Source organism: Vairimorpha necatrix, chromosome 7 (genome assembly GCF_036630325.1).
Source record: "Vairimorpha necatrix chromosome 7, complete sequence".
NCBI lineage: Eukaryota > Fungi > Microsporidia > Nosematidae > Vairimorpha > Vairimorpha necatrix.
This window is the reverse complement of record NC_088822.1, coordinates 689,884-713,490: the sequence shown is the minus strand read 5'-3', so window position 1 is coordinate 713,490 and position 23,607 is coordinate 689,884. Positions and strand designations below refer to the sequence as shown.

The 23,607-nt window shown below is 25.7% G+C and overlaps 18 protein-coding genes and 1 non-coding gene across 20 annotated transcripts; 12 read left to right on the top strand and 7 right to left on the bottom strand.

The window, feature by feature from the left end:
- Positions 1-462: 462 nt before the first annotated feature.
- Positions 463-2,145, top strand: VNE69_07117 (arginine-tRNA ligase (RARS1); the record flags this gene model as incomplete). The annotated part of the gene is made up of 1 exon (XM_065474122.1): positions 463-2,145. One exon carries the CDS (start codon positions 463-465, stop codon positions 2,143-2,145), a length of 1,683 nt encoding a protein of 560 aa, XP_065330194.1.
- Positions 2,146-2,655: 510 nt separating this feature from the next.
- On the top strand, positions 2,656-4,497 carry VNE69_07116 (conserved oligomeric Golgi complex subunit 6; the record flags this gene model as incomplete). The annotated part of the gene is made up of 1 exon (XM_065474121.1): positions 2,656-4,497. The coding sequence occupies one exon, from the start codon at positions 2,656-2,658 to the stop codon at positions 4,495-4,497; it is 1,842 nt and encodes a 613-aa protein (XP_065330193.1).
- Positions 4,498-4,595: 98 nt separating this feature from the next.
- Positions 4,596-5,120, bottom strand: VNE69_07115 (uncharacterized protein; the record flags this gene model as incomplete). Its single annotated transcript, XM_065474120.1, has 1 exon — positions 4,596-5,120. One exon carries the CDS (start codon positions 5,118-5,120, stop codon positions 4,596-4,598), a length of 525 nt encoding a protein of 174 aa, XP_065330192.1.
- Positions 5,121-5,284: 164 nt separating this feature from the next.
- Positions 5,285-5,509, top strand: VNE69_07114 (small nuclear ribonucleoprotein; the record flags this gene model as incomplete). Its single annotated transcript, XM_065474119.1, has 1 exon — positions 5,285-5,509. One exon carries the CDS (start codon positions 5,285-5,287, stop codon positions 5,507-5,509), a length of 225 nt encoding a protein of 74 aa, XP_065330191.1.
- Positions 5,510-5,710: 201 nt separating this feature from the next.
- On the bottom strand, positions 5,711-6,253 carry VNE69_07113 (VNE6907-113; the record flags this gene model as incomplete). The annotated part of the gene is made up of 1 exon (XM_065474118.1): positions 5,711-6,253. The coding sequence occupies one exon, from the start codon at positions 6,251-6,253 to the stop codon at positions 5,711-5,713; it is 543 nt and encodes a 180-aa protein (XP_065330190.1).
- Positions 6,254-6,621: 368 nt separating this feature from the next.
- On the top strand, positions 6,622-8,919 carry VNE69_07112 (condensin complex subunit 3 (CND3); the record flags this gene model as incomplete). The annotated part of the gene is made up of 1 exon (XM_065474117.1): positions 6,622-8,919. One exon carries the CDS (start codon positions 6,622-6,624, stop codon positions 8,917-8,919), a length of 2,298 nt encoding a protein of 765 aa, XP_065330189.1.
- A 152-nt stretch (positions 8,920-9,071) lies between these two features.
- VNE69_07111 (DNA primase small subunit PRIM1) lies at positions 9,072-9,971 on the top strand (the record flags this gene model as incomplete). Of its 2 annotated transcripts, none has more annotated exons than XM_065474116.1 (1): positions 9,072-9,971. In XM_065474116.1, the coding sequence occupies one exon, from the start codon at positions 9,072-9,074 to the stop codon at positions 9,969-9,971; it is 900 nt and encodes a 299-aa protein (XP_065330187.1). The 2 variants fall into 2 exon arrangements, with proteins under 2 accessions (XP_065330187.1, XP_065330188.1); XM_065474115.1 differs by having other exon boundaries at positions 9,597-9,971.
- A 16-nt stretch (positions 9,972-9,987) lies between these two features.
- VNE69_07110 (uncharacterized protein) lies at positions 9,988-11,868 on the top strand (the record flags this gene model as incomplete). Its single annotated transcript, XM_065474114.1, has 1 exon — positions 9,988-11,868. The coding sequence occupies one exon, from the start codon at positions 9,988-9,990 to the stop codon at positions 11,866-11,868; it is 1,881 nt and encodes a 626-aa protein (XP_065330186.1).
- Positions 11,869-11,968: 100 nt separating this feature from the next.
- On the bottom strand, positions 11,969-12,709 carry VNE69_07109 (F-box LRR-repeat protein; the record flags this gene model as incomplete). Its single annotated transcript, XM_065474113.1, has 1 exon — positions 11,969-12,709. The coding sequence occupies one exon, from the start codon at positions 12,707-12,709 to the stop codon at positions 11,969-11,971; it is 741 nt and encodes a 246-aa protein (XP_065330185.1).
- A 65-nt stretch (positions 12,710-12,774) lies between these two features.
- Positions 12,775-13,185, bottom strand: VNE69_07108 (uncharacterized protein; the record flags this gene model as incomplete). The annotated part of the gene is made up of 1 exon (XM_065474112.1): positions 12,775-13,185. One exon carries the CDS (start codon positions 13,183-13,185, stop codon positions 12,775-12,777), a length of 411 nt encoding a protein of 136 aa, XP_065330184.1.
- Positions 13,186-13,556: 371 nt separating this feature from the next.
- On the top strand, positions 13,557-14,087 carry VNE69_07107 (DNA-directed RNA polymerase III subunit; the record flags this gene model as incomplete). Its single annotated transcript, XM_065474111.1, has 1 exon — positions 13,557-14,087. The coding sequence occupies one exon, from the start codon at positions 13,557-13,559 to the stop codon at positions 14,085-14,087; it is 531 nt and encodes a 176-aa protein (XP_065330183.1).
- Positions 14,088-14,114: 27 nt separating this feature from the next.
- On the top strand, positions 14,115-14,606 carry VNE69_07106 (coatomer subunit zeta; the record flags this gene model as incomplete). Its single annotated transcript, XM_065474110.1, has 1 exon — positions 14,115-14,606. The coding sequence occupies one exon, from the start codon at positions 14,115-14,117 to the stop codon at positions 14,604-14,606; it is 492 nt and encodes a 163-aa protein (XP_065330182.1).
- Positions 14,607-14,809: 203 nt separating this feature from the next.
- VNE69_07105 (tubulin gamma chain (TBG)) lies at positions 14,810-16,111 on the bottom strand (the record flags this gene model as incomplete). The annotated part of the gene is made up of 1 exon (XM_065474109.1): positions 14,810-16,111. The coding sequence occupies one exon, from the start codon at positions 16,109-16,111 to the stop codon at positions 14,810-14,812; it is 1,302 nt and encodes a 433-aa protein (XP_065330181.1).
- Positions 16,112-16,414: 303 nt separating this feature from the next.
- Positions 16,415-16,487, top strand: VNE69_07905. Its single transcript has one exon. It is a non-coding gene; the product is annotated as a tRNA-Arg (tRNA).
- Positions 16,488-16,589: 102 nt separating this feature from the next.
- Positions 16,590-17,519, top strand: VNE69_07104 (GDP-mannose transporter; the record flags this gene model as incomplete). The annotated part of the gene is made up of 1 exon (XM_065474108.1): positions 16,590-17,519. One exon carries the CDS (start codon positions 16,590-16,592, stop codon positions 17,517-17,519), a length of 930 nt encoding a protein of 309 aa, XP_065330180.1.
- Positions 17,520-17,766: 247 nt separating this feature from the next.
- Positions 17,767-18,621, bottom strand: VNE69_07103 (uncharacterized protein; the record flags this gene model as incomplete). Its single annotated transcript, XM_065474107.1, has 1 exon — positions 17,767-18,621. One exon carries the CDS (start codon positions 18,619-18,621, stop codon positions 17,767-17,769), a length of 855 nt encoding a protein of 284 aa, XP_065330179.1.
- A 1,001-nt stretch (positions 18,622-19,622) lies between these two features.
- Positions 19,623-20,537, top strand: VNE69_07102 (mitotic checkpoint protein BUB3; the record flags this gene model as incomplete). The annotated part of the gene is made up of 1 exon (XM_065474106.1): positions 19,623-20,537. The coding sequence occupies one exon, from the start codon at positions 19,623-19,625 to the stop codon at positions 20,535-20,537; it is 915 nt and encodes a 304-aa protein (XP_065330178.1).
- A 446-nt stretch (positions 20,538-20,983) lies between these two features.
- VNE69_07101 (putative SP-containing protein) lies at positions 20,984-21,700 on the bottom strand (the record flags this gene model as incomplete). The annotated part of the gene is made up of 1 exon (XM_065474105.1): positions 20,984-21,700. One exon carries the CDS (start codon positions 21,698-21,700, stop codon positions 20,984-20,986), a length of 717 nt encoding a protein of 238 aa, XP_065330177.1.
- A 409-nt stretch (positions 21,701-22,109) lies between these two features.
- VNE69_07100 (protein RER1 (RER1)) lies at positions 22,110-22,619 on the top strand (the record flags this gene model as incomplete). Its single annotated transcript, XM_065474104.1, has 1 exon — positions 22,110-22,619. The coding sequence occupies one exon, from the start codon at positions 22,110-22,112 to the stop codon at positions 22,617-22,619; it is 510 nt and encodes a 169-aa protein (XP_065330176.1).
- Positions 22,620-23,607: the final 988 nt, after the last annotated feature.

The following is a 23,607-nucleotide window of genomic DNA, read 5'->3' as shown; positions in this document are numbered from 1 at the left end:
ATCTTTCTATAGCTGCCCCCACAAAATGTTCATGAACCAATTTAATTAGTATCTTGAACACGCAATATTAGCACATCCTAGCAATAGAAAAAATAAATGTTACTTAATGGAATTCAATTATTTATGTATGACACATATCTTATGACCACTAAGCTACAAGCGCATTTTATACTCTAACATACTTCTCATTAAGGTCAAGTTAATTTTTCGGACTTTCATAAGCAGTATTTATTTCAACTATTGCTTTATTATTAACTCTGGACTAAAAAATAAACGTTTTAGTATTATCTATATATTTATACATCTAACTATTTTTTAAACATTTTATTTCCGTGTCGTTATAATAATATTTTTTTACGGTTTTATGAACATTATTGTATATAAATATCTTGAATAATACTTTTAATATTTTACAGTTTTAATAAAATAACGGTTTTTTTTTTAATTTTATCCCCCTGTATAATGATACTCGAAAAAATAATAGACAATATTATCGATGAGATTGAGAAAGCATATACATTTACAAAAGAGGAATTAAGATCTTGTTTAGAAGTATGCAATATCAAAGGAAAACCAAATTGCACATTTTTCTTACTAAAAATAAGACAAAATGCTGCTGAAATTACAAATGATTTTTATACATCTATTTTAAATGCTAATATTAAATATGTTAAAGATGTCACCGCAAGGGGCCCTTCTGTATCTTTCAATATTAATATCATTCCTTATGGTTCCGAAATTATTTCTACTATACTCGAAAAAAACGAATCATTCGGTAAAAACAATATAGGTAACAACAAAACAGTTGTTATAGATTATAGTAGCCCAAATATAGCGAAAATATTTCACATGGGTCATTTTCGAACTACTATCTTAGGCAATTTTATAAAAAAACTTCACAATTTTTGTGGTTATAATGCTATCGGTCTAAATTATTTAGGCGATTGGGGAAAACAATTTGGTTTCGTTTTACTCGGTTATGAAAAATTTGGCAAAGAAGAAGAATTAAAAAATGATCCTATAAAACATCTTTTTGACGTTTACGTCAAAATTAACAATTTAGCATCTGAAGATCCAACAATCGACACACAAGCTAAAAAAATTTTCGAAATGATGGAAAAAGACAACAATGAGAAATATTTAAAACAGTGGGCATTTTTTAGACAAATTAGTATAAATAAATATAAAGAATTATATAAAAAATTAGGTGTAGAATTTGAAGAATATTCTGGTGAAAGTAAATATGAAAAAATTTGTTGGGATGAAATTAAAAAATTAGATTTTTTAATTACAAATCCTGATAAATCTGTTTGTGTAGATTTGGGTAAAGAAAAAAATCCAGTTGTATTAAAATCTGATGGTACTACTTTATACTTAACAAGAGATTATTCCGCAGCTTTAGATCGAATAAAAAGACATAAAGCTGAAAAACTTATTTATGTTGTTTCTGTAGAACAAAAAGAACATTTTGAAGATTTATTTAGTGTTTTAAAGAAAGCGAAAGTTAATTGTGAGTTTGAACATGTTCAATATGGAATGGTCAAAGGTATGTCAACAAGAAAAGGAACAGTAAAATTTTTAGAAGATATTATTGAGACTGCTACAGATGTCATGTTAAAACAAATAGAAAGTGAACCAGAAAGACGAGCAGCTATTGAAGATGTAAAAGAGACTGCTTTAAATTTAGCAGTTTCTACTCTAATAATTATGGATTTTTCTGCTAAGAGGATTAAAGGCTACGAATTTGATGTAGAAAAAAGAGCCAAGAATGTTAATGGAACAGGTTCTTATATTCAATATGCTCATTGTAGACTTAAAAGTATTGAAATTATGAATAAAGATTTGGATATTAAAAAAGAAATTGATACTAAATTTATTGAACAAGAGGAAATACAAGCACTTTTGTACAAACTTATTTGGTTTGAAAAGACGATTGTTAGTTGTTTAGAAGATTTGGAGCCTAATAAACTTTACACTTATATTAATGATTTGTGTGCTTATACAAATTCGATTAATAAAAAGATGATGGTAAAGGGAGTTGATTCTGATATTGCGTCAGTAAGATTGAATGTTTTGAAATGTGCTAGGATTGTCATAGGAAATGCCTTGAGATTATTTGGACTTACTCCATTAAATAAAATGTGAGCAATAAAAAATTAACTAAACGACTTACTTTATTATTACACGTAGAGAAAAATCCAGTGCATTTTATGTTGTAAATTATTATGTTAAAAACTTTTAATCGATTTTTAAATGTGTAAAATTAAATAAGTTCTTTTTACACATGTTGTTTTAAACACAAAACAGGAAAAAAAACTCGCTAAAGGAATTATCTCAAGACATTGTAAAAATCTTTTACCAGCAGAAAAGCGAAGTGGTTTCAGGATTATAGATTCGATTTACGCTTTATTTCTGTTTTTTACGGGGTCGTAAGTTCCAGTCAGCTTAGATTTGTATTTATATTTTTAAAAAAAAGAGGTTTACTATTCTACTTGCTTGAGGTCGTCAATTATAAACCTAAATATCAGAATTTCTTCATTTTAATAATATACAATTATTGTATACATTTTATAAACAAGACATAAGAGAGTTAATACTGCACAATAACTTTCAAAATAAACACAATCAACAAAAGATTTTTTTCTTTTGTTCCCCATGGAAAAACTTATAAAACAAAAAGAAAAACTAGAAAACGATTTAAATCTTACCAAACAAAAACACGATCTTCTTATAAAAGACTACCAACAAATATCCACTGATCTTACTCATTTGCGCACTACTAAACTATCTCTCCTCCAAAAATTCGAAGACGCCAAACAAATTCTCAAACAGAAAAAGACTTTGTTTGTTTCTCTAAAAAAAAATATAAAAGATTACAAATTGCATAAACAACATGAAATCCGAGAAATTTATAAAAATAAATTTGAAAATTTACTTTTACGAATTAACGAGATTAAATGGAAATACAATTTACAAATTTTCAAATCCTTTGATAAAATAAAAGAAATAGAAAATGAAGCAGAAATTTTCAAGAATTTGAAAATTGAGATAAATTATTTTTATAAAAATCAATTTTCTAATTTGAAAAAATATTTGGTTTTTGAAATTGTTAAGAATAAGGAATTACATGATATGATTTATAAGATTAAGTTTGTTAAAGAATTTGAAGAGTATTTTAAGATTGAGTTGTTTTTGGAATGTATGAATGAGTATATTAATAAGAGATATGAGTATCATTTTGCAAGTGATAGTGAAACAAATAGGTTAGATAAAGCGGAATGGGTATTTAATTTTCTAGAGAAGAAGATTAAAGAAATCCACAAATTTATAGGAATTTATGAGAAATATAATACAAATAATATAAATAGTACAAATAATTATGATACTATAAATAATATTAATAATACAAATATATATGACAAACAAATATATAAGCAACAAGATAATAATAATAGTACAAATAATATTAATAGTACAAATATTAATGATACAAATAATCAAGACAAACAAATATATAAGCAACAAGATAATATTGATACAAATGATACTAATGCATATTTCATTAGTATTTGTAAGAATGTCGTAAATTTAATAAAATCAAGAATCAATGACATAGAGAATATTGATTCTTATCAAAAGAGAAATCTCTTGATAAATTTCAATTTCTTTCTCTCTTTGTTCACTAGAAATATTTTCCTTGATTTTTCTCTAGATTTAAATTCCCATTTCTCAGATTTTCGCTCAGATCTTCTTCATTCTGAGAGATCAGAAATTAATCAGAAGTTACAAGAAATCCACAAGTTAAATTTCAAGGAGTGGTTTCCCAAATATGAAGATCTTATAAAAGAGAATTTAGATTTAATCAAGAAGTTTCTTCCTTTAGATGTAGAATATGTAGTAGATAATATTTTAGATTTCCATGTGGTATTTATAGATAGTATGAGATATTTAAATAGGAAAGAGATACATGTACTAGTATATTTATTTAATATGTTTGAAGAATTTAAAGAGAATATACAATATTTATTAGAGGATTATATTTATAATATAAATGAAAATGATAAATATAATGATAATGTTTTAGATGAAGAGAAAGTTGATAATATTTTATTGAAAATTACTAAGTTTAATTTAGAGAATTTTAAACTTATTAAGACTTTATTTGAGAATGATATAAATAATATTATAAATCTTAAGTTTTACTTTATAAATGATTTATATTTGATATTTGGAGATTATAAGAAGTGTAAGGGATTTAGTAAATTGAGACATCTCTCGGCAGAGATGATAGACCAGCATATTCTCAGTATATTGACTACTAAGAAGTTAGACCAGAGTGAGTACACTGAGTATATAAGTTTATATAGGAAGCTTAAGGATATATTTGATATTAAAGAATGGGACAGTAGAGAATGTATGAAATGTATTAAGGGGATATTTGAGAATAAGACAGTAAAGAACAAGTACACTGAAGAGATAAACAGAATATATTACTAAAAAGATAATTAAGAGTATAGATATATTAATATATCATCATGTTACATCTATATTATATAGATCATCATGTTACATCTATGTAATATACACATTACGTATTAAGAAGATATAAATACTTTTATTAGTCGAAATGTCATGGAAATAAAATCCATCTCAAAATTACAAGTCCCAAGTTTCTTGACTTGGGACTTAAACTCCAGAATTTTACTCAGAATGAAAATATCCCAGGGATGAATTTGTGTCTTAAGATGAGGCCTGAAATCCAGGGCGTCATAAATCTCTGACTTATTTTTATAGTAGAAAATCCCTTCTAATTTATCAAGCCCCAGGTCACTGAATATTCTCGCTCTCTTTATGGAGTCAGTCTTCAGATGGACTACATGTCCATACTTGAGACATTTCTCTCGTAGTAGATTAATGTCTAATTTATCAGATACATTTAGTATTATAAAAGAATTATCTTTTATAGACTGGATACTGTCAGGGACAGAGAAGGAGTAGACAGTGTCTCTGTATCTGACTAGTCTAGGGACAGAAGGTTTAGAGTCTTCTCTGATGAAGAAGTTAGAGAAATAAAAAAAGAAAGAGAAAAGACCATGAGACTTATTTAATCTTATACTCATTAAGGGTAAAATAATCTCAAAATATATATAAACTAAATATATAATCTCAAAATTTATTAAAACTATAACAAGATACTATAATAAGATACTATAATAATAAGATCTATTTAAAATATAATAAATATGTGTATGTTTAGAAGCCCCATTATAAAAAGAAGAAGATCATGGATGATAAATTTATAAATTACAGAGTAAAAGTCCATACAAAAGACAAGGCCTTTGTAGAGGGGACATTAATAAGAATAGACAAATATAGAAATATTCTACTAGAGGACAGTGAAGAATTCAGAAAAGGATATTTAAAAAACCCAAGGGAATATTTAGGACTAATAATCATACCAGGGGCCAATATAAAATATATAGAATATTTATACAAGCAGAAAAAATAATTCAGAGAAATAAGCAAAGACCTTACATATCCAAAAAATATATTATTTACAAATATAATATGCATTAAATATATTATGCATTAAATTTATTATACAATATTTATTTTATGCAATATTTATTTTATGCATTTTTATCATCTTACTTTTTGCATATAAATAAAACAAACAAATTCATAATATAATTCATAAAATAATAATATTTTAATCACTTAAATTAGTATTAACTGGTACGTATAAATCCCGGGTATTCGCATACTTCCCAAACACTGGGAACTTGAGATCAGGCTGATTAAACTCTGCAACTTTCCCTGTCTTAATTTCTTCATCTTCCAATTCTTTAATATCTATTACAAAGATATCATTTCTCTTACACCTAATTCTAATAGCAGCTTCTCTAAACAAGAAATCTAAAGCACTGACTCTAGAAATGGCTCTAAATTCTCTATATGAATTCTGTAGACCTTTCTTGCATCTAAAGACGAAACTGATCCCATAATTCTTTACTTCTCCAGTGACTTGTTCTTTAATTTCTTCTGCACCAAGTAAGACGAGCTTACTTGGTTTTAACTTGTACTTGTCATTTAGTAACTTAAAAAACTTGGATCTGGCGAAGACATGATTCTGAGCATAAATAGTGGATTCGTAGATTTGAGGCTGGGGATTTTTACTAGTTGGAGTTAAACAAGCGGAAAGTTTGTACTCTTTGAAAGGGGGGACTGTGTAATTTCTCTTAGCAAAATCCATTTAGGGGTCAAAAAAAAAGAAGAAAAATAAAAACTAAATATTTTTGAAATATTATGTTTAAATGTAAAATTCATTATGTTTTATACAAAGACAGTACAAATAATAAATTAATATATTAAATATATTAATGAATAAAATATATTATTACAAATTTTATTATTTTATTATTTTCTTTTGTAAAAATTACTTATTGTTTTACTGAGTAATTTCTCATTATCTTCTACAAGTTTATTAAGTGACAAAATCATAGACTTGATTTCTGTCATATTTTCTAAAATTTCTTCTACAATTTCTTCTTCTTGATTCGAAATTTCTAAATTGAGATTTTTAACCTTGTCCATAAAAAAAAGGACTCAAATTTATAACCCATGGAAAAAGCTTCAGAAATCAAAAATTTACAAATAATTTTCAATGAAATCCAAATTTGTGATATAAAAAAATACACTGAAAACTTAAACAAATGTATAAAATATTTTGATAAAAATCCAAATCTAGACAATTTCTTAAAAATATTTTATCCAATTTTATTGTGTAAAAAATCAAATATTCCTAACAAAATAATTTTATTTTTAAAAAAATTATTTGAAGAATTGTGTACATTAGAAAATGGTAAAAAACTTATTATTTCATTATTTAAACATTTGATAGAATTAATAAATTCTAAGAGTAGTAAAATCAGGAAAAATTCCATATTTTTTATAAGACAATTATCAAATATAGAATATATAAATGAAAAAATAATATCTAAAGATAATATTAATAAAGAAGATATAATGTCTAAAGATAATATAATATCTAAAGATAATATTATTATAAAAGACAATATAATAAAAGATGATAATATAATAAAAGAAGATAATATAATAAAAGAAGACAATATAATAAGTCAAGGTTTTTTGGAAAAAATATCGGAAAGATTATTTGATAAAGAAAAAAGTGTAAGAAAAGAAGCAATTCTCTTTTTACAAAAATATCAAAATTGTCAAGTAAACGAAAATACTAAAATTAATAACATTTTAAAAAATCTTACTAAATACGATCCAAGTGTAGATTGTAGAAAAATGGCTTATGAAAATTTGGAAGTAAACAATTTTACTATAAATTGTATAGTCGACAGATGCTCAGATATAAATTTAAATATTAGAAAAATTTTTTATAAAAAATTTTTAGAAAAAATTAATATTAGAGAAATGAGACAAGATAAAAAATTTTTATTATTGAAAAAAGTATTTAGTGAACGAGAAATCGAAAGTATTGATTTATTTGTAAATAATTGTGTCTTATATTACGACTTACCAAGTGAATTCAATATCTTAATAAAAGATTTTTATGATCAGAAATTATGTAAAAAATTAGTAAAAAAACTTATGAATTTATTTGATTTCAATTTATCGGGAGAAAAAATTTTAAATGACACGACATTTGAAAATATCTTTTTGTATTTGATATATTTGGAATATATTGAAGAAAATAAAGGTAGAGACGAATTAAATCTAATTTCTTTGTCTAAATTTGTAGATTTTATCTACAAATTTATAAAATTATCTGAAGATAATCAAGAAAAAATGGAAAAATCAAAAATGTTATTTAGAATTTTGAACTTTTATGACGTGTTTGATGACGAATCTAAGAAAATTATTAATACAACAATTTATAAATTAATAAAAAATGGTGCACATGAAGATATAATCGAAGAAGTAGTAAAAACTATTTATAAAATTGATCAACAAAATGGAGACAAAATGTTCGGCTCTTTAATTCACAGGCACATGGAAACAAATCTAATTTACAGTTTACAAATTTCAAAATATATTTTAAAATATTCTCAAAATATTGATAAAATTCAAGAAGCTATCGCAAATGAGATCATTTTGCCATGTGAAGTGTCAAATAAAGAAGTCGATTCTTTAATAGCGCAAGTAGCATTTTTTTATTTAAATATTTCGTATAATGAAGAAATTTACGAATTATTTAAAAAATACAGGGAAACTGTCGACATCTTTTTCCCGATGATCGTCGATCTCGCCTTGAAATTTAAAGACGAAAAATACGAAACTTTGGCATCTGAAATATTTTCAAATTTATTAGAATCAAACAATGTCACTGCCATTATTCCTGGTTCAAAACTCATTTTATCTCACCAAATTAATAACGAATCTGTAATTTTCCGCTATTTTAAATTCGCTCTACTTTTTTATTTCCAAGAAGAAGACGATCATATTCAACAATATCTTACTGTTTTCTTCCACGAATATTTTTTAGAAGACTCAACTTTCCTTATAAAAACATTTTGCCCTGTTTATGAAAATCTAGAACAATCTGAAAAATATTTTGTAGATCGGTGTTTGTATTTAATAGAAAATTCTAAAAAACAAAGAGGGTCTCAGACACTTTTTTATAACATTTGTGTGAATTTTTATCTTTTTTATATTGAGACAAAATTAGTTAAAAAATTTTTATATGTTTTAAATCAAATAAATATTTGTCCTGTTTGGGAACCAGTACTTACAAAAAAGATCTTGTTTTGTTGTACACAATTAATGAAAAAACCATTGTTGAATAAAAAATTTATGGGTATTGTTAATAATTTAATGGCTATTGATGATGGAGAACCTATAAGTCAAGAAGATTTGAAATGTGTTAAACAAGATTTATGTATATTGTGAGATCTAATAAAACATTATATTATGAAATATCAAAAAAAAAAATTTTTTTAAATCATAAAAAATTCCTTCTAATAAAATTTTTTGCCAAATCTTCCCGAGTTTTTTAAAGCTTTAATAATTCTTGAGCAAATTAAATCTCGAATTTTACCCTTATGGATTCTTCAAATACAAAAATATATTATGAAAAGTTTTTTCCTTCTGAAAAAATCTTTAAATGGTTAAAAATCAATGAAAAAAGAGAACTTTCTTTTACAATCAAAGGAGACATATTTTTAAGATACCAAACATTTAATACTCTAACAGAATTCAATAATAAACTTCGCGATCTTCAAATTGAAAAAATCGACGTAGGTGGAATTTACGACGTAAAACCAGAAAAAAATAAAATAAAAAATGTTCTACAAAAAGAACTTGTCTTTGATATCGACTTAACTGACTATGAAAGAAAATGTTGTCTTGATAAAAATATTTGTGAAAAATGTATACCTCTAATAAAAGTATCTGTAGAACTTTTAGATTACATTTTAAAAAATGAACTGGGGTTTACTAGCCTTTCTTTTGTTTTTTCGGGTCGACGAGGTTTACATTGCTGGGTAAATGATTTTTTTACATTAAATTTTACAGAAGAAATTAGAAGTCATATTGTCAGTTATATTGATAAAGTAACTAAATCTAACATGTACAATGACAAATATACTAGAATATTATTGAAATACAAAATATATCTTTTTAATCAAGGATTTATAAAAAAAGAAGATTTGGACGATAGAAAAATATTTTCAAAACATATAAAAATTTTATATGACAAAATGTTCCTTAAAATCGATCAGGAAGTTACAAAATCTTTGATTCATTTGATAAAAATGCCTTTTTGTGTGCATCCTGCGACTACTTTGCTTTCTCTGCCTATTGATCCAAATTCTCTAGATAATTTCGAGAAAACATATTTGATCAAATTAAAAGATGTGATTGAGAATCCAAATGTTTTAAATGAGTCATTTAGAATTTTGGACTCTTGGATTTGTTCTAAAAAGAAAATGAATTTTTTTTAATTTCTGTTTTGTCCCTATGATTGAACAGAAGATTCTAAGTTTGATAAATAAAAAAAATAAGAAAAATTTGTTAGATGACATTTTAGATGTTCTATATGAAAATAAACTAAATATTAATCTTGATATGTCTATGTACAATAATATTTTATTTATACAAAAACCACTCATTAAAAATTATGATGACTATCCTATAAATACTTTAAAAATGGAATTAATAGCTTTTATAATCCACTTAGCCCAAAATGAACCAAATTTTTACAAACACAGATTTGTAATTTCTACTTTAAATCATAAAATTCTACAGAAATTTCTTCCTGGAATTTTATCTTTTTATTTATCTTTGCTTAAATGTCAAGATAATTGTAAAATTCATGAAGACATTATTTCCGTTATTAATTATCTACTAAAAAAAGATTTTTATATATCCGACCAAGGATTAGAAATAATGTACGAGATACTGATTAAAATAGAGAGAGATAAACTAGTAGCAACAAGTTGGTTATGTAGAAAATTTTTTACAGATTCGCGGTCAGTTTTCTTTTTACAAAATTTAATTCTCAATGACATCGATTTGACAATAGAGGAGTATGAAAAAGTCAATAAAGATCTAAAACTGAAGATTGAATACAACCAAATATCTCATAAAGAAGGTACAGTAGAGTTTAAAGTCATAGAAGAAATGATAAGAAAAAAGAAATTTATATTAGACAACGAATTATGGAAATGTTTAACTAACTTGTATAGAAAAAATAAAGAGATGGCGAATCTTATAGAAGCCATACAAGCCAATTATTCTGTAGAGGAGCCAATATGGGAACTTATGCCTGTTAATGAACTAACAATTAAAGAAATAATAAAAATTAATGAACCCGAGACAGTGAAAATTTTTTTAGAAAGGTTAAGCGAGCCCATTTTCGAGTTCGATGTCTTTTTGTTGTATCTTAAACAACCATGTTTGAATGTTGAAATTAGCAGAATATATGACCTTATAGGCATATCTTTAAGATATAAAAATCAAATAGAAGAACATCTTTTTAATGAAATGGACATAATTTTCAAACGCAACAAAAAATCTGCGATTTACCAAAATAATTTAACCTCTAAAAAAATTATTTTTAATTTCGAGCACGAAATCGAAAACATTTTAAATGCCTGTTTCACAGCATTAGATTTAAACGAAGATCTCGATCTATCACTCGTACGGGATGTAGTGCTAAAACTTTTACATAAAATTAAACAAGAAAATGTTGGATTTTTAATTTTGAAACTTGTCAAAATATTGAAAGAAACCGATGAAGATACATTAATACACATTTTTAACAAGATTTTATACTTTGACCTAGATTCTAGTAAGATTAGATCTATCAAATATGATATAATTCAAGATATTATTAAAAAACTTAATAATGTAGAAAAAGATAGAAAAATTTTACTACCGATGCTTGTAAAATTGTGGGAAGAGATTTCAATTTTACCAGAAGAGGAAGAAATTGTCTCAGTTTTGAATTTGTTAAAAGTCATTATTGAAAAAAGCGAGTCATTTTACCAGAAGAGATTACTAGAGTCAGATTTATATAATTTTTTACTAAAAAGATTCAAAAAAAAAAATTTCAAAGAAATTGATAATGTTAAATATGACGCGTATTTAGAATTTGTTGGTTCACTTATAAAAAATTTTAAATTTACCAAAGAAAATTTCAGGAGACTTTTTATATCTGTTTGTGATTTATATGACTTGGTAAGTTCTAGAAAATGTATTAAATATTTAATATCATTGGATCCTTATTATTCATTTTATATTTTGATTCAAGAGCTTCAAAATGACAGTAAAGACCAAATACTTGATTTTATAAAAAAAGAAATTAGCAAGAAAAAAATTTTAGAAAATAAATCTTAAAATTATATTAATAAAAAACAATATTAACTAATTTTAATAAACAGATTGATCATGTAAAATAAATCATTTATTTATTACCAGACAATATTTTTTTTTACTTTTATATATTTTGTATTAAAAATTTAGTTTCCGCGTGATTACCAAGCACAAGAACTTTATCTTTAAATTTATAAGAAATTTTTACACTTTCCAATGTTAAATTAAAACACCCGAAAACACTAATTTTCTCTATATTTGTATTTTTTATAAGTTCAATTAGCAAGTTATCAGTCACATTGTCGCACCAGGACAAATTTATTTCTTTAAGATTTTTAAGCTCAACTAAAAAATCCATATCTTTAATTTCTAAATACGAAATATTTAAATATTCTAAATTAGTCAATTTAGATTTATTTTCTTTGATCCAGCCTACTAAATTATAACATCTTTGTATATTAAGATGTTTTAATTTATTTCCTACATTTATATTTTTTATAGTTGTTATATTTTCTAAATCTAAATATTCCAAATTAGCATATTTTTCACATAAGCTGTCGATTAAAACACAGTTTTTTAATGACAAAGCTGTCAAATTTTGCACATGATAAAAATTTTCATGGATTCTAGTTTCTTCTAAAAAGAGCCTTTTTACATGTGTTTTTAATTTCACTTCATGTGAAATTTTATAACAATAAGATAATTTCAATTCTTCTAATGTTTTATATTTTCTATTTAGTTCTTGTATTATTGAATTCGTCAATCTGTTACAATTACTTAAATCTAAAATTTTTAATTTACTCGGTAAATTTATTTCAGTCAATAAATACGCCCCAGTAATGCGTAAAATTTCTAAATTTTCCATGTTTTTTATTATTTCTGTAAATTTGTAATTTGTCAATTGCCCACATTGGTGCAATGACAAATTTTTTATTTTAAAATTTTTAATTTATAATCTTCTTCTTTTATCATTGAACAATCGTAGATTGTTATTATTTCTTTGTATTTATTAATTATAATATTAATTAATTCTGTATTATTTGATCTATTTGTACTTAAAAATGATGAAATCATTTCTAAATGTTTATCTTCTAATTTGTAAAAATTTACATTTTGTAAAATTTTTCGTATTAAAATATTTTGTAGAGATTTAGAGTGGTTGTTTTTACTCGCAAGTTCAAAAGGCTTAGATTTTTTATGTGTTTTGTTTATAATTTTTCTTTTGGTTTGTGCTTTTTCTTTTTTTATTTCTTGTGGTTTATTTTTCAATTTATTGATTTTTATTCCATGTTCGTCTATAAAATCAGTTAAAGCGCTTCTTGGTCCTTTGATCGATACCATTTTAGGGAGGAAATTTATCTAAAAATATTCGGAAGATTTTTGCTATTATAATTACACAAAAAAAATGTAGTTGAAAATAAAAACTTGTCAAATTTTGTTAAGCATAGATTTAGTGGGTAAATAGACTTAGCTGTGATTTTGTTTGAGTTTTTAATTCACATGTCAAATGTCAGTCTGTTATTTTATAGTTTACCCATAAGATAATCCAAATATGGCATATTTAAATTACAAAAAGGCTTTATGGAATGTATCTTGTATAATAAAACAATACAACTTAAAGAATTTATCAATATTTAGCTCTAAAATAAAATTCCAAATTTTTTTTAAAAAGTTTAATTTCTGTACTTGTTTTTTTGCTATTTTTTGGCCTCATGTTCGTTGAGTCAAAACTCGAAGATTCTTTAAAAATTTACTTTTCTTCTAAAACCGATAAATCTATCCAAAACATTTTAACTTTAAAATATAGAAACAAATTTGTACCAGAAGTGGGTCTAGGAATATTCATTAAAAACAATTATCAAATATTAGAAAAGAAATGTGTAGAAGATTACATTTTATACAAAATACATTTTAATATAATTTTTTATAGATTTCTAAGAGACGAAATCTTAGAAGGCACAGTTTTTCTCCAAAACGAAACAGGTTTATTTATTTCTATCTTTTTTTATGATAAAATTTATGTTCCAATAGAAAATTTACCAGACAATTCTGAAATTACTTACATTTACGACGAAAAAAAAAATAAAAAATTGTCATGGGTCTGGAATTATAAAAATAATAGATTTTTTATTAAAACTGGTGAAAAAATCAAATTTAAAGTTATAAAATATGATGAAGAAAATAAAATCATGTTGGCGAGTTTGAATGAGTCGGGACTTGGTCCACTTACATGGTGGGAATAAATTTTATATTTTTTTAAGCCCCCTTTTATGAATTTAATCGATGTTTACGCTTTAGTAATTTCAGATTTTAAAGGAAATTCGCTAATAAAAAAAGTTTTTAATATTGAAAATGAAAAATTGGAAGAAATAATGAAAAAATGTTCAACAGACAGAGATCCCATTTTTATATTTGAAGATTATCTTGTTTTTTGTAAAAAAGAACAAGATCTAATTTGTATTCTTGTTTCTAATATTAATAATAATGAAATATTTTTAGGACAAGCTTTTGAAGAATTCATTTTGGCTTTAAAACAAGTTCTTTCGAAATTTACTAAAGAAAAAATTCATAAAAAATACGATGTAATTTTCTTACTTGTAGATATTTTTGTGTACGAAGGAATTATTGCAGAAAATAAATCTGAGAAAATGTTGGAATTATTACCAAAGAGAAGTTTTGAATCTACTGAAGGTATGAAAGTACCAAAAGGATTGGCTTCTGTAATTAATAATGCATCAAAAAATTTTAGTAGGTACATTTAAAAAAAAATAAAATTTTTGAAAATTTTCAAATTAGATTGTTAGTTTAATTTTAATGATATTTCGAACTTAAAACTGCACATAGAATGTTATATTTGTTTTAAAGAGAAATTTGCACTATTTTATTTGAAATTAAATTTTTCCTTACGCAATGAAAGTTCATTCTTATATTCATATACTTTTTTAATTTAAATTATTTTTTTTTATTACATTTCGGGCCTATTAAAATTTACCAGTTCTGTCGCACTGTATTCTTCAGATATTTTCACTAAATTTTCTCTACATTCATCAAAGTTTTCAACTTCTATTCCATATTTCTTATAAATATCCATAAAAGCTTTTTGTTTTCTTAATTTATCAAATTGCCCTATGATTTTATTAAATAAATGAGAAATACCTGTAGAATTTATCAATCCAAGTCCCGATACTTTTGATAAAACACTTGGTTGCTTAGAAAGGGCGATATTGAAGATTGGTTCCATAGATGGCACAAAATTAATTAGTTTTCTGTCCATGATTTTCATAACTGACTTGTGGATTTCAGTGGTGTCTTCGACACCATACAAAATGTTAAGGACAGAGATAGCAGAAGTGGATTTGTAAGATTCGAAAGTCGCCAATCTCGTTTTAGACGACAATAGACGACGCATGACATCTCCACAAGAAGTTTTCCGGACGATTTTGCTTAGTGTTTCGATTGTAAAAGGCGTATAAGACGGGACTAAAAATTTTAAATTTTTAAAAGGTATCAATGAAGAATATAAAGATGGGTAGTCTGCAAAAGTATACCCAGGAAAGCGCATTGTACTCGTAGATGCACTTATTATTGTAGATATTAAAGAATTAATATGTTGAAAAGTCGGCGTATCAATTCTCAAAGAATCAAGGGTCAATTTCCCTAGAGCTGTGTTGTCCATGACGATGACACTGTCTGAGAATTCATAAAGCCTTTGTAAAGTCAAAATTGAGTTGTAAGGCTGGACGACCACATCAGAAGATTCTTCGTTATTCGGGAATATTGAGTAAGTTTGTGTATAATTTTTAGGATATTCGTCTTTTAATTCCTGCATGATCATTGACCCGAATCCTGAGCCTGTTCCACCTGCAATAGAATGACACATAAAAAACCCTTCTAGTGCGTCACATCCTTCAGCTTCTCTTCTTACTATTTCTAGTGCTTCTTCTTTATGTTTTTGGCCTACAAAGAATCCATGGGCCCAGTTATTTCCGGCGCCACCTCCTTCGTTAGGCATGAAAATGTTTTCCCTGTTGAAAAGTGGCGACAATTGGGACAAGACACGAGGTTCCAAGTCGATTAAGATTGATCTGGGAATAAATTTGTTATCATCTGATTCGTAGAAGAAGATGTCTTTTCTGTCGTTTAGATCTGTATTAGAAATGAGAGATCCTTCACTATTTATATTGTGTTCGTTTAAAATTGTCTTCCAGAATTCTGTGGCCATTTGATTTCCACATTGGCCAATTTGCAAAGTAATAATTTCGCGCATCTTAAGGGGTTAAATTTTGAATGAATTATGTTTTAATTTCTATATTACCATGTCTATTATATTTTAAATGAATTATGTTTGAATTTCTAAAATGCCATGTTTGAATCTCTATAGTATAAATTTCTATATTACCATGTTTCCTATAATGCATGTTTTTGCTATGTTTGAATTTCTATATTACCACGTTTAATATAGTATTATTTGAATTTCTATAGTATAAATTTCTATAGTATAAATTTTTATAGTATGGATTTCCATAGTGCAATGTTTAAATATTAGATACAATATATTTCGTTCTTCTGAGCTTCGGTAGCGTAATGGCTAACGCGTCTGCCTTCTAAGCAGAAGATTGCGGGTTCGAGTCCCGCCCGAAGTGATCCTTTTTTTATTTATTGCCCACGTGTCAAATTTATCAAGTTTTTTCATATTCCTTTAATTAAAGGCGTTTTTTTGTTTGTTTTTTTTTCCTCCCCATTTAATGTATTTATTCTTACTTTCTTATTCTCTCTTTGACATTTTACTTACTTCTTCTACTATTATCATCTCCAGATTATTCCTCAAAGATACCAAGTCTGGTATGCTGATTTATTTTTTTACAAATTGTATAAATTTACTCCTGGCTCTTTTTAGAACGGACAAGGTTGTTTACCTCAACAGATACATTTTATTAATCACATGTGGGTTTACTACTTCTACTATCTTTTATTTTCTTTCTATTTATATGAAAATGTCTTCTGTTTCTTTTAATAATTATTATTCTTGTAAAATAATTATAGTAAGCGTCTTGTCTATTTCTCTAATGAGGACTAAATATCATAAAATGCAGTGGATAGGTAAAAGTCTTATAAGTCTGGGAATTATGACTCAGTTTTATTATGACAAACAGACTACATTTTCCTGGTCTATTTTTACTGCTCTTTCTTCTGGTTTCTTTAATGCTTTGTCTACTGTCTTGTTTGAGCACAAAGTCAGAGACAATTTGTCTTCTATGTGGGAATATTTGTTTACTGTAAATTTCTGTTATATTCCTTTTAATTTGATCTCTGCTATTGTAGAGAGGAGTTATTATAAGAGTACTAATGCTTTATTAGTGTCTTATTTTTATATTTTGATATTCTTTAATGTCTTGTCTACTCAGGCTTCTGTTTATTTGTCAATGAATGTTGACTCATTTGAGAGGACGATTATATCAGTAGTGTGTAATATTATATCATCTCTAGTATCAGATATAATAATGAAGATAGAAGTGAAGACTGAGTCACTAATAGGATTTGGATTAGTATTTATAGGGACATTATTATATGTAGGATTCAAAGAGAAGACAAACGGATCAAATAATAAGCTTAAAGATCAAGCCCCAAATCAAGCCACAAATCAAGCTATAAATCAAGCATCAAATCAAGCCTAAGTTCATTAAGATTAAGCTTATAAATCAAGCTATAAATAATTAAGATTAAGCTTAGAAATTTTTAAGCTTAAATTTAATTAGTTGATGCTTTCAAATTTATGCCCTTTTTAAAATATGGAAAATAAAGAACTTGAAAAACATTTAAAAGAAATTTCTGAAGATTTAGAACAATTAATTTTATTAGGGGAAGATACAACAAATTTAGAGTTTACTTTCTAAATAAAATATAATTTAGTCTATTTTAATTTTACAAATTACTAATAAAATCCAGTAAATCATTTTTAAATTTAATTGGATCATTAGATTTCTTATATTCTTCTTCTATCTTTTCAAATATCTCTCTATCTTCTAATAACAAATTAACTTTAAATTTCTCATTATAAATCACAAATTCCCTATTTATAAATTTACCAAGAAAATCCAAAAATATCTCATTTTTAGGCATGACTTTTTTTATAAAATTTTCATTTTTACAAAATTTTGCAAAAAAACAAATACTTTCTAATTTACAAAATGTCTGTAAGTCATTTTGTAAATCAAAATCTAAAATATTAAATTGTAAATCATATTGAATAAAAAGTGGTAAACTTATAAATCTATTTATATCACTTAATTTATATTTCAATATCATCTTAAGTAAATGTATTACTGAATCATGTCTATATTTCTGATTTTGTTCTAAACCAAACAAATTCGCATTTATAGACGAACAAAATATGGAAATAATTAGACCATCAAAAAAGTCATTAATTTCCATATAATTTGTTACTAATTCGTAGACTATAAGATGATTAGAATATTTTAGTTTTCTGTTTTTCATGTAGTATAAGATTATTTGTATTTTTAATTTTGACTCGTTTTCTAATTTGTCTTTTCTTAGTTTTTTTAATAAATTTAGGATTTTCGAGTCTAAGCCTTGATTTGGAATTCTGTTGGGAGTGACTGAGTAGATTAGAATTTTAGACCAGTCATCAGTCATCTCATAGAGGGGATTACAGGACTCTAAGAGGAATGATAAGTGATTTATCAGTGTATTGAATATTAGAGGCTGGGCGTAAGATCTCTTGATTAGTTCTATGGTTTTGAGAACTTTCTTATTCATGAAGAGGGGGGCTGAAGGGCACTTAAGAAAACTTTCTATAAATTTTAGATTATTCTTAAAACACGTAGTTAATTATATTTATCTAATATAGATATTTTAGTACGACTTAAAGATATGTCACATATGGTCAACTCACCATAGACTGTGGTTTCTGTGGAATTATTTATGTTTTTCAACTTTGAACTTCTAAAATCAACGACACCATTTCTTTGACAGTCGCCATAGCCACTTCTTCCTCTCTTGATCGTATCCTCGTCGTCGTTTTAGAATGAGATAAACTTTAGATTATTGTAAACAATAGACTGGATGTATGCTTCAAGGTAGGGTCGGATTTATACCCCCTGATGTACTTTCTGTGATATTTGGTCACTACTATATCTTATAAGGAACTATTCTTGTGCGGGATTTATGTTTAACAATCTTTAATTTTAGTATGTATAAAACATTTGGACATGTAAAAAGCAGTAGCTCAATGCATATGAAATATGTTTAAACTTTCTCTACTTTGTACGGCGAGTTTATAGAATCATTTTAAGCATTGGCCTTTTTTGTATTATAAATTCTATCATATGAAATTAACTTAGATTTGTATTTATAGTAATACATAGAAGCATATGGCTTACTAATAGATATTTCTTAGCATCTAAACATATTAAAGATTTGATGTCAAGCCTGTTATCTTTACTCTTTTATAATTTTACTTTTATACGTAACACATGTGCTTCTACGTGGATAATGTTAAATTTATCTGCACAGGCCAGGCGTCTTCCACTTTGCTTGGGCATCTTTTGCCCCAATAATTATGTGTAACTTATAACATATTAGATTATTACAACTCAAGTACAACACTTCTAGGATTTGAAGAGTTCATGTTGAACTTTCAATTAGTTAGATCTAGTTTGTTTTGAGTAATATGCTAATTCATTTTGAGTGTAAAATTTTGAATAATTTCCTGAAAATTTCATGACATCCAACATGTGTTAAATATTTCCATCCCTAAAATGGTAGTCATAAAATTCAAGGAATCTCCTAAAGATACCATTTCTGATATACTTATCAAAGACCAAAAAATCTACATATCCTCATGGGATAATTTCATTTATCTCTATGATTTTAATGCACAATCTCTAATTCATAAAATCCAAAATACTTCTCCAATCCTCAAAATGCTTCATTCTGAAAATTCTATTTATTCTGAAAACTTGATATATTCTGAAGATTCTATTAATTTTGATAACTTGATTTATGCTGATTCATGCGGAAATCTGAATTTTTATGATCAGCATAAACAAAACACAAAAAAAATAAAATTTAATTTACCTGGTATTAGTACCATAAATACATTCAAAAATATGTTTATAATAGGCGGATACACCAATAAACTCTGGTTATACAGTGAAAGAGGCCTCTTCAAGTCTATAAATCTAGAAGATAAAGTTTATAATTCGTTACTTATCAATACTGAACTAGTACTAAATTATGGAAATAAGATCAAAATTTACGACATAAGGAATTTTAAAGTACTAAGAGAAATAAATAACAAAAAACAAATAAGAACAATATGTATTAGAGAAAATAAGTTGTATATTGGTGATGTAGAAGGGAAAATGAAGATACATAATTTAGATACTAAAGAAGAAATAATAATAAATGCACATTTTGAAATACAAGGGAATGTAAAGAAAGTTTATCCGGTGAATTGTATTATAAATGAAGGGAATTTATATTCTTGTGGGAGTGACGGGGTAGTGAACAAATGGAAAGAAGATGGGAAATTGAAATGTAATAAAATATTTAAGAATAAACAGGGAATAATAAAAATGGCGAGTTATGGGGAGAGACTTGTAATAGGTAGTGGGTATAATTATGAGAATGGAGTAGGGGAAACAACAGAGAATGACATATTTATGATATAACACGAATTAAAGGTCGAGAGTTTATTAATGATATATATTTTAGGGGACTTTGTTTGTCAGACAAACAAATTATGAACAAACTCATAAAAATGGCCTCATTAAATTGACCCTTGAAAAACTAAACACTTTAGTCATCTACACTCACCATAATATATATATCACTAAATCTAAGAAATAGTACTTATATAATAGATCAATGTATTAATTTATAAACTTATATAATAAATCAATGTATTAATAAATAATTTATTCAATATTACTTATATTGTTTTTATATAAAAAATTTTATTTTAAATATAACTTATATTTTTCTTATATAATAAATTTTATTTTAAATATAACTTATTTTTTTCTTATATAGAAAATAAATTTATCTAATATAACTTATTTTTTTAAAAAATTTCATTTTAAATATAACTTATATTTTTAATATAATAAATTTCGTTTTATTTAATATAACTTATATTTTTCTCATTTATCCCCATAGACTTCTCTTTCTCATTCATATTTCTTAAATATGACCACATTCCTAAAATATAAAATTCAGGAAGTGTCAATTTAAAATATTGATTCTTCCCCAAAACATTGACGAATCTTGTCTGAAATTTCTCTAGAAATTTCAAGGAATTTATAAAATTTATAAATTCATAAATTTTTAATATGTCAATATTACTAGTAAAATCAGTATTAAAGATATAAAAATGCATTTCTACCAAATTATTAAAAAGATCTAATTTAGAAAAATGAATTTTCTTCTTTTTTTCACATTTTGTTTTTGATGTTTCTTTATTATCAAGTTCTTTTACAAATATATTCTTATTTGTACACATTTTGATTTTAAATAAACATTCATTTTTAGATTCTTCATATTCTGACTCAGAATCAAATATTTTATTAATTTTGTAGAAATGTTTTTCACTGATCAAATCTGCACACCATAAAAAAATACTGGTCAATTTTACTGAATTTATATTTAGACCAAGTGGTAAATATTTATATTTAAAAGCATTTTTATAAAGACTTGTCTGTTCTGACAGAGGATTAAGAGTATGATAATTATTTATATATTCATTTACTTCGTTTATTAAGTCATAATTCTCATAGTTTTCTACAAATGCACTTATATTTCCCAGTATGATAAATAATCCAATAATCAAATCCATTTATTTCTTAACAGGGCAAAAATAAATATAAAAAAGGGAAATAAAGGAGAAAGATGACTTTTATTAAGGGGATGATTTGAATAATCATTTTATGTCTATCAAATATTTCTTGGACAGCGTCGTCGACCTAGAACACTTCATAATTTTTAAAGGGCCCAAAGAAATCAACTGCCTAAATAAAAAGCCCTTGAAAACTTACTAATTTTTCAGACTACTTAGAAAAAGGCCAGCTTTCAAAAATAAATGTAAAGGGGAAATTTCTACCCTCGTCGCAAGGAGGAGATAAAATTATGAGAAACTGTTAACTTCGTCAAGCAGTCGCTCAAAATTCAAACTATTCATTAAATTTAAAAATTTGAAATTTTAAAATGAAAAATTATTGTCCTTTTTTTTACCCCTCTAAAATTCTATGGATTTGACTGTGTTAACTCAAATATATTTAGATCAACTTGCTCCTCTTCCTTCTATCAGATGGGGTATCACTGGCCTATTACTACTAATATATCTACTCAGAATATATTTTAAAGAATCTTTTTATTTATTAACTTATGTCTTGGGTATTTATCTGATACACGGGACAATTCTATTTTTAACGCCTAAAGGGGAAAATATTGCGGACCCATTCGAAAATTACGACCAAGACGAAGGGGACACTTTTGAAAGTGAACTAATAGACAATCAATTTAAACCTATAACAAGAAATTTACCAGAATTTGACTACTGGCTTTTTAGTACTAAAGTAGTCACTTTCGCTTTATTCGCATCTTGTTTTAGTATTTTCGATATTCCTGTGTACACACCAATTCTGGCGATTTATTTTTGTATGATGCTTGTTTTTACAATAAATTCGCTGTATCAACATACGAAAAGATACAATTATAATCCTTTTAATATATCAAAAGGATTATATAAAGACTAAATGAAAAATAAATATATTTGATTACACTTAAATATTATTTATATACTTTTTACAAAGGTGTGGTCCAGTGAAAACATAACCTAAAAAAAAATGATTTTAAAGAACCAAATATCAGAATAAATAATATTCTTGTTTTAAACAACCTATGTGTGCTACAATATTTTCAACGGAGAAAATTTATTCTTCTCTTTTAAAAGATGAGGCAGAGAAAATTGCATAATTTAGTCTTCTTATGTAAAATATCTTACGTCAACATTATCAAATCCATGTCTGCTTGACACAAGTGGTGATTAAATTTTTTAGGGAATTTTGTTCGGTATAATGCTCAGTCGGAGATTAAAGAGGAAACTTCTTCGTGGGTGTGATAAAATAATCTCAATCCGCCCTTGTAAATACATAAATGTAATAGGATGCTTCGATTAACTAGGGGGTTTTACCTGTGTTGGTAGAAAGTCATGGTTATTCTTATTTTCATTTCTATCGCATGATTTTGTTAAGACTTATAATTTTCTAAATCAAATAGTGCACAGGCTTGTTATGCATTATTTTGTAATTGATTCTTAACTCCCAATCGTATCTTAAATTGTTCGTAGCTATTTATTACTGGTCTAAGTTGTTATAATTCTTTAGGCATAATAATTCAATGTGCTTACACAACTGTAAGAAGATACAGATCAGTGTCGCCTTATATAATCATGTGCAAGCATATAATTACATTTAGTGGCCATATAATATACTGTTTCCGTGGCTTTATGATACTTTGGGGATTTTGTTTTTTTTTTCAAATAACATAATGTCTTGTAAAGTATCAAAATTGCCTAGTTCTTATAGAAATGTAAAATATAACAAACAGTCTTTCTGTACATTTTCAACAGTTGTAATTCATTTGTTTGGTTCTTTTATGACATTACACAAAATTTTCCTTGTAAAAAATTTATTGTATTGCTTATAGATCATCAATATAATATTTATATCTTCGTCAAATCTT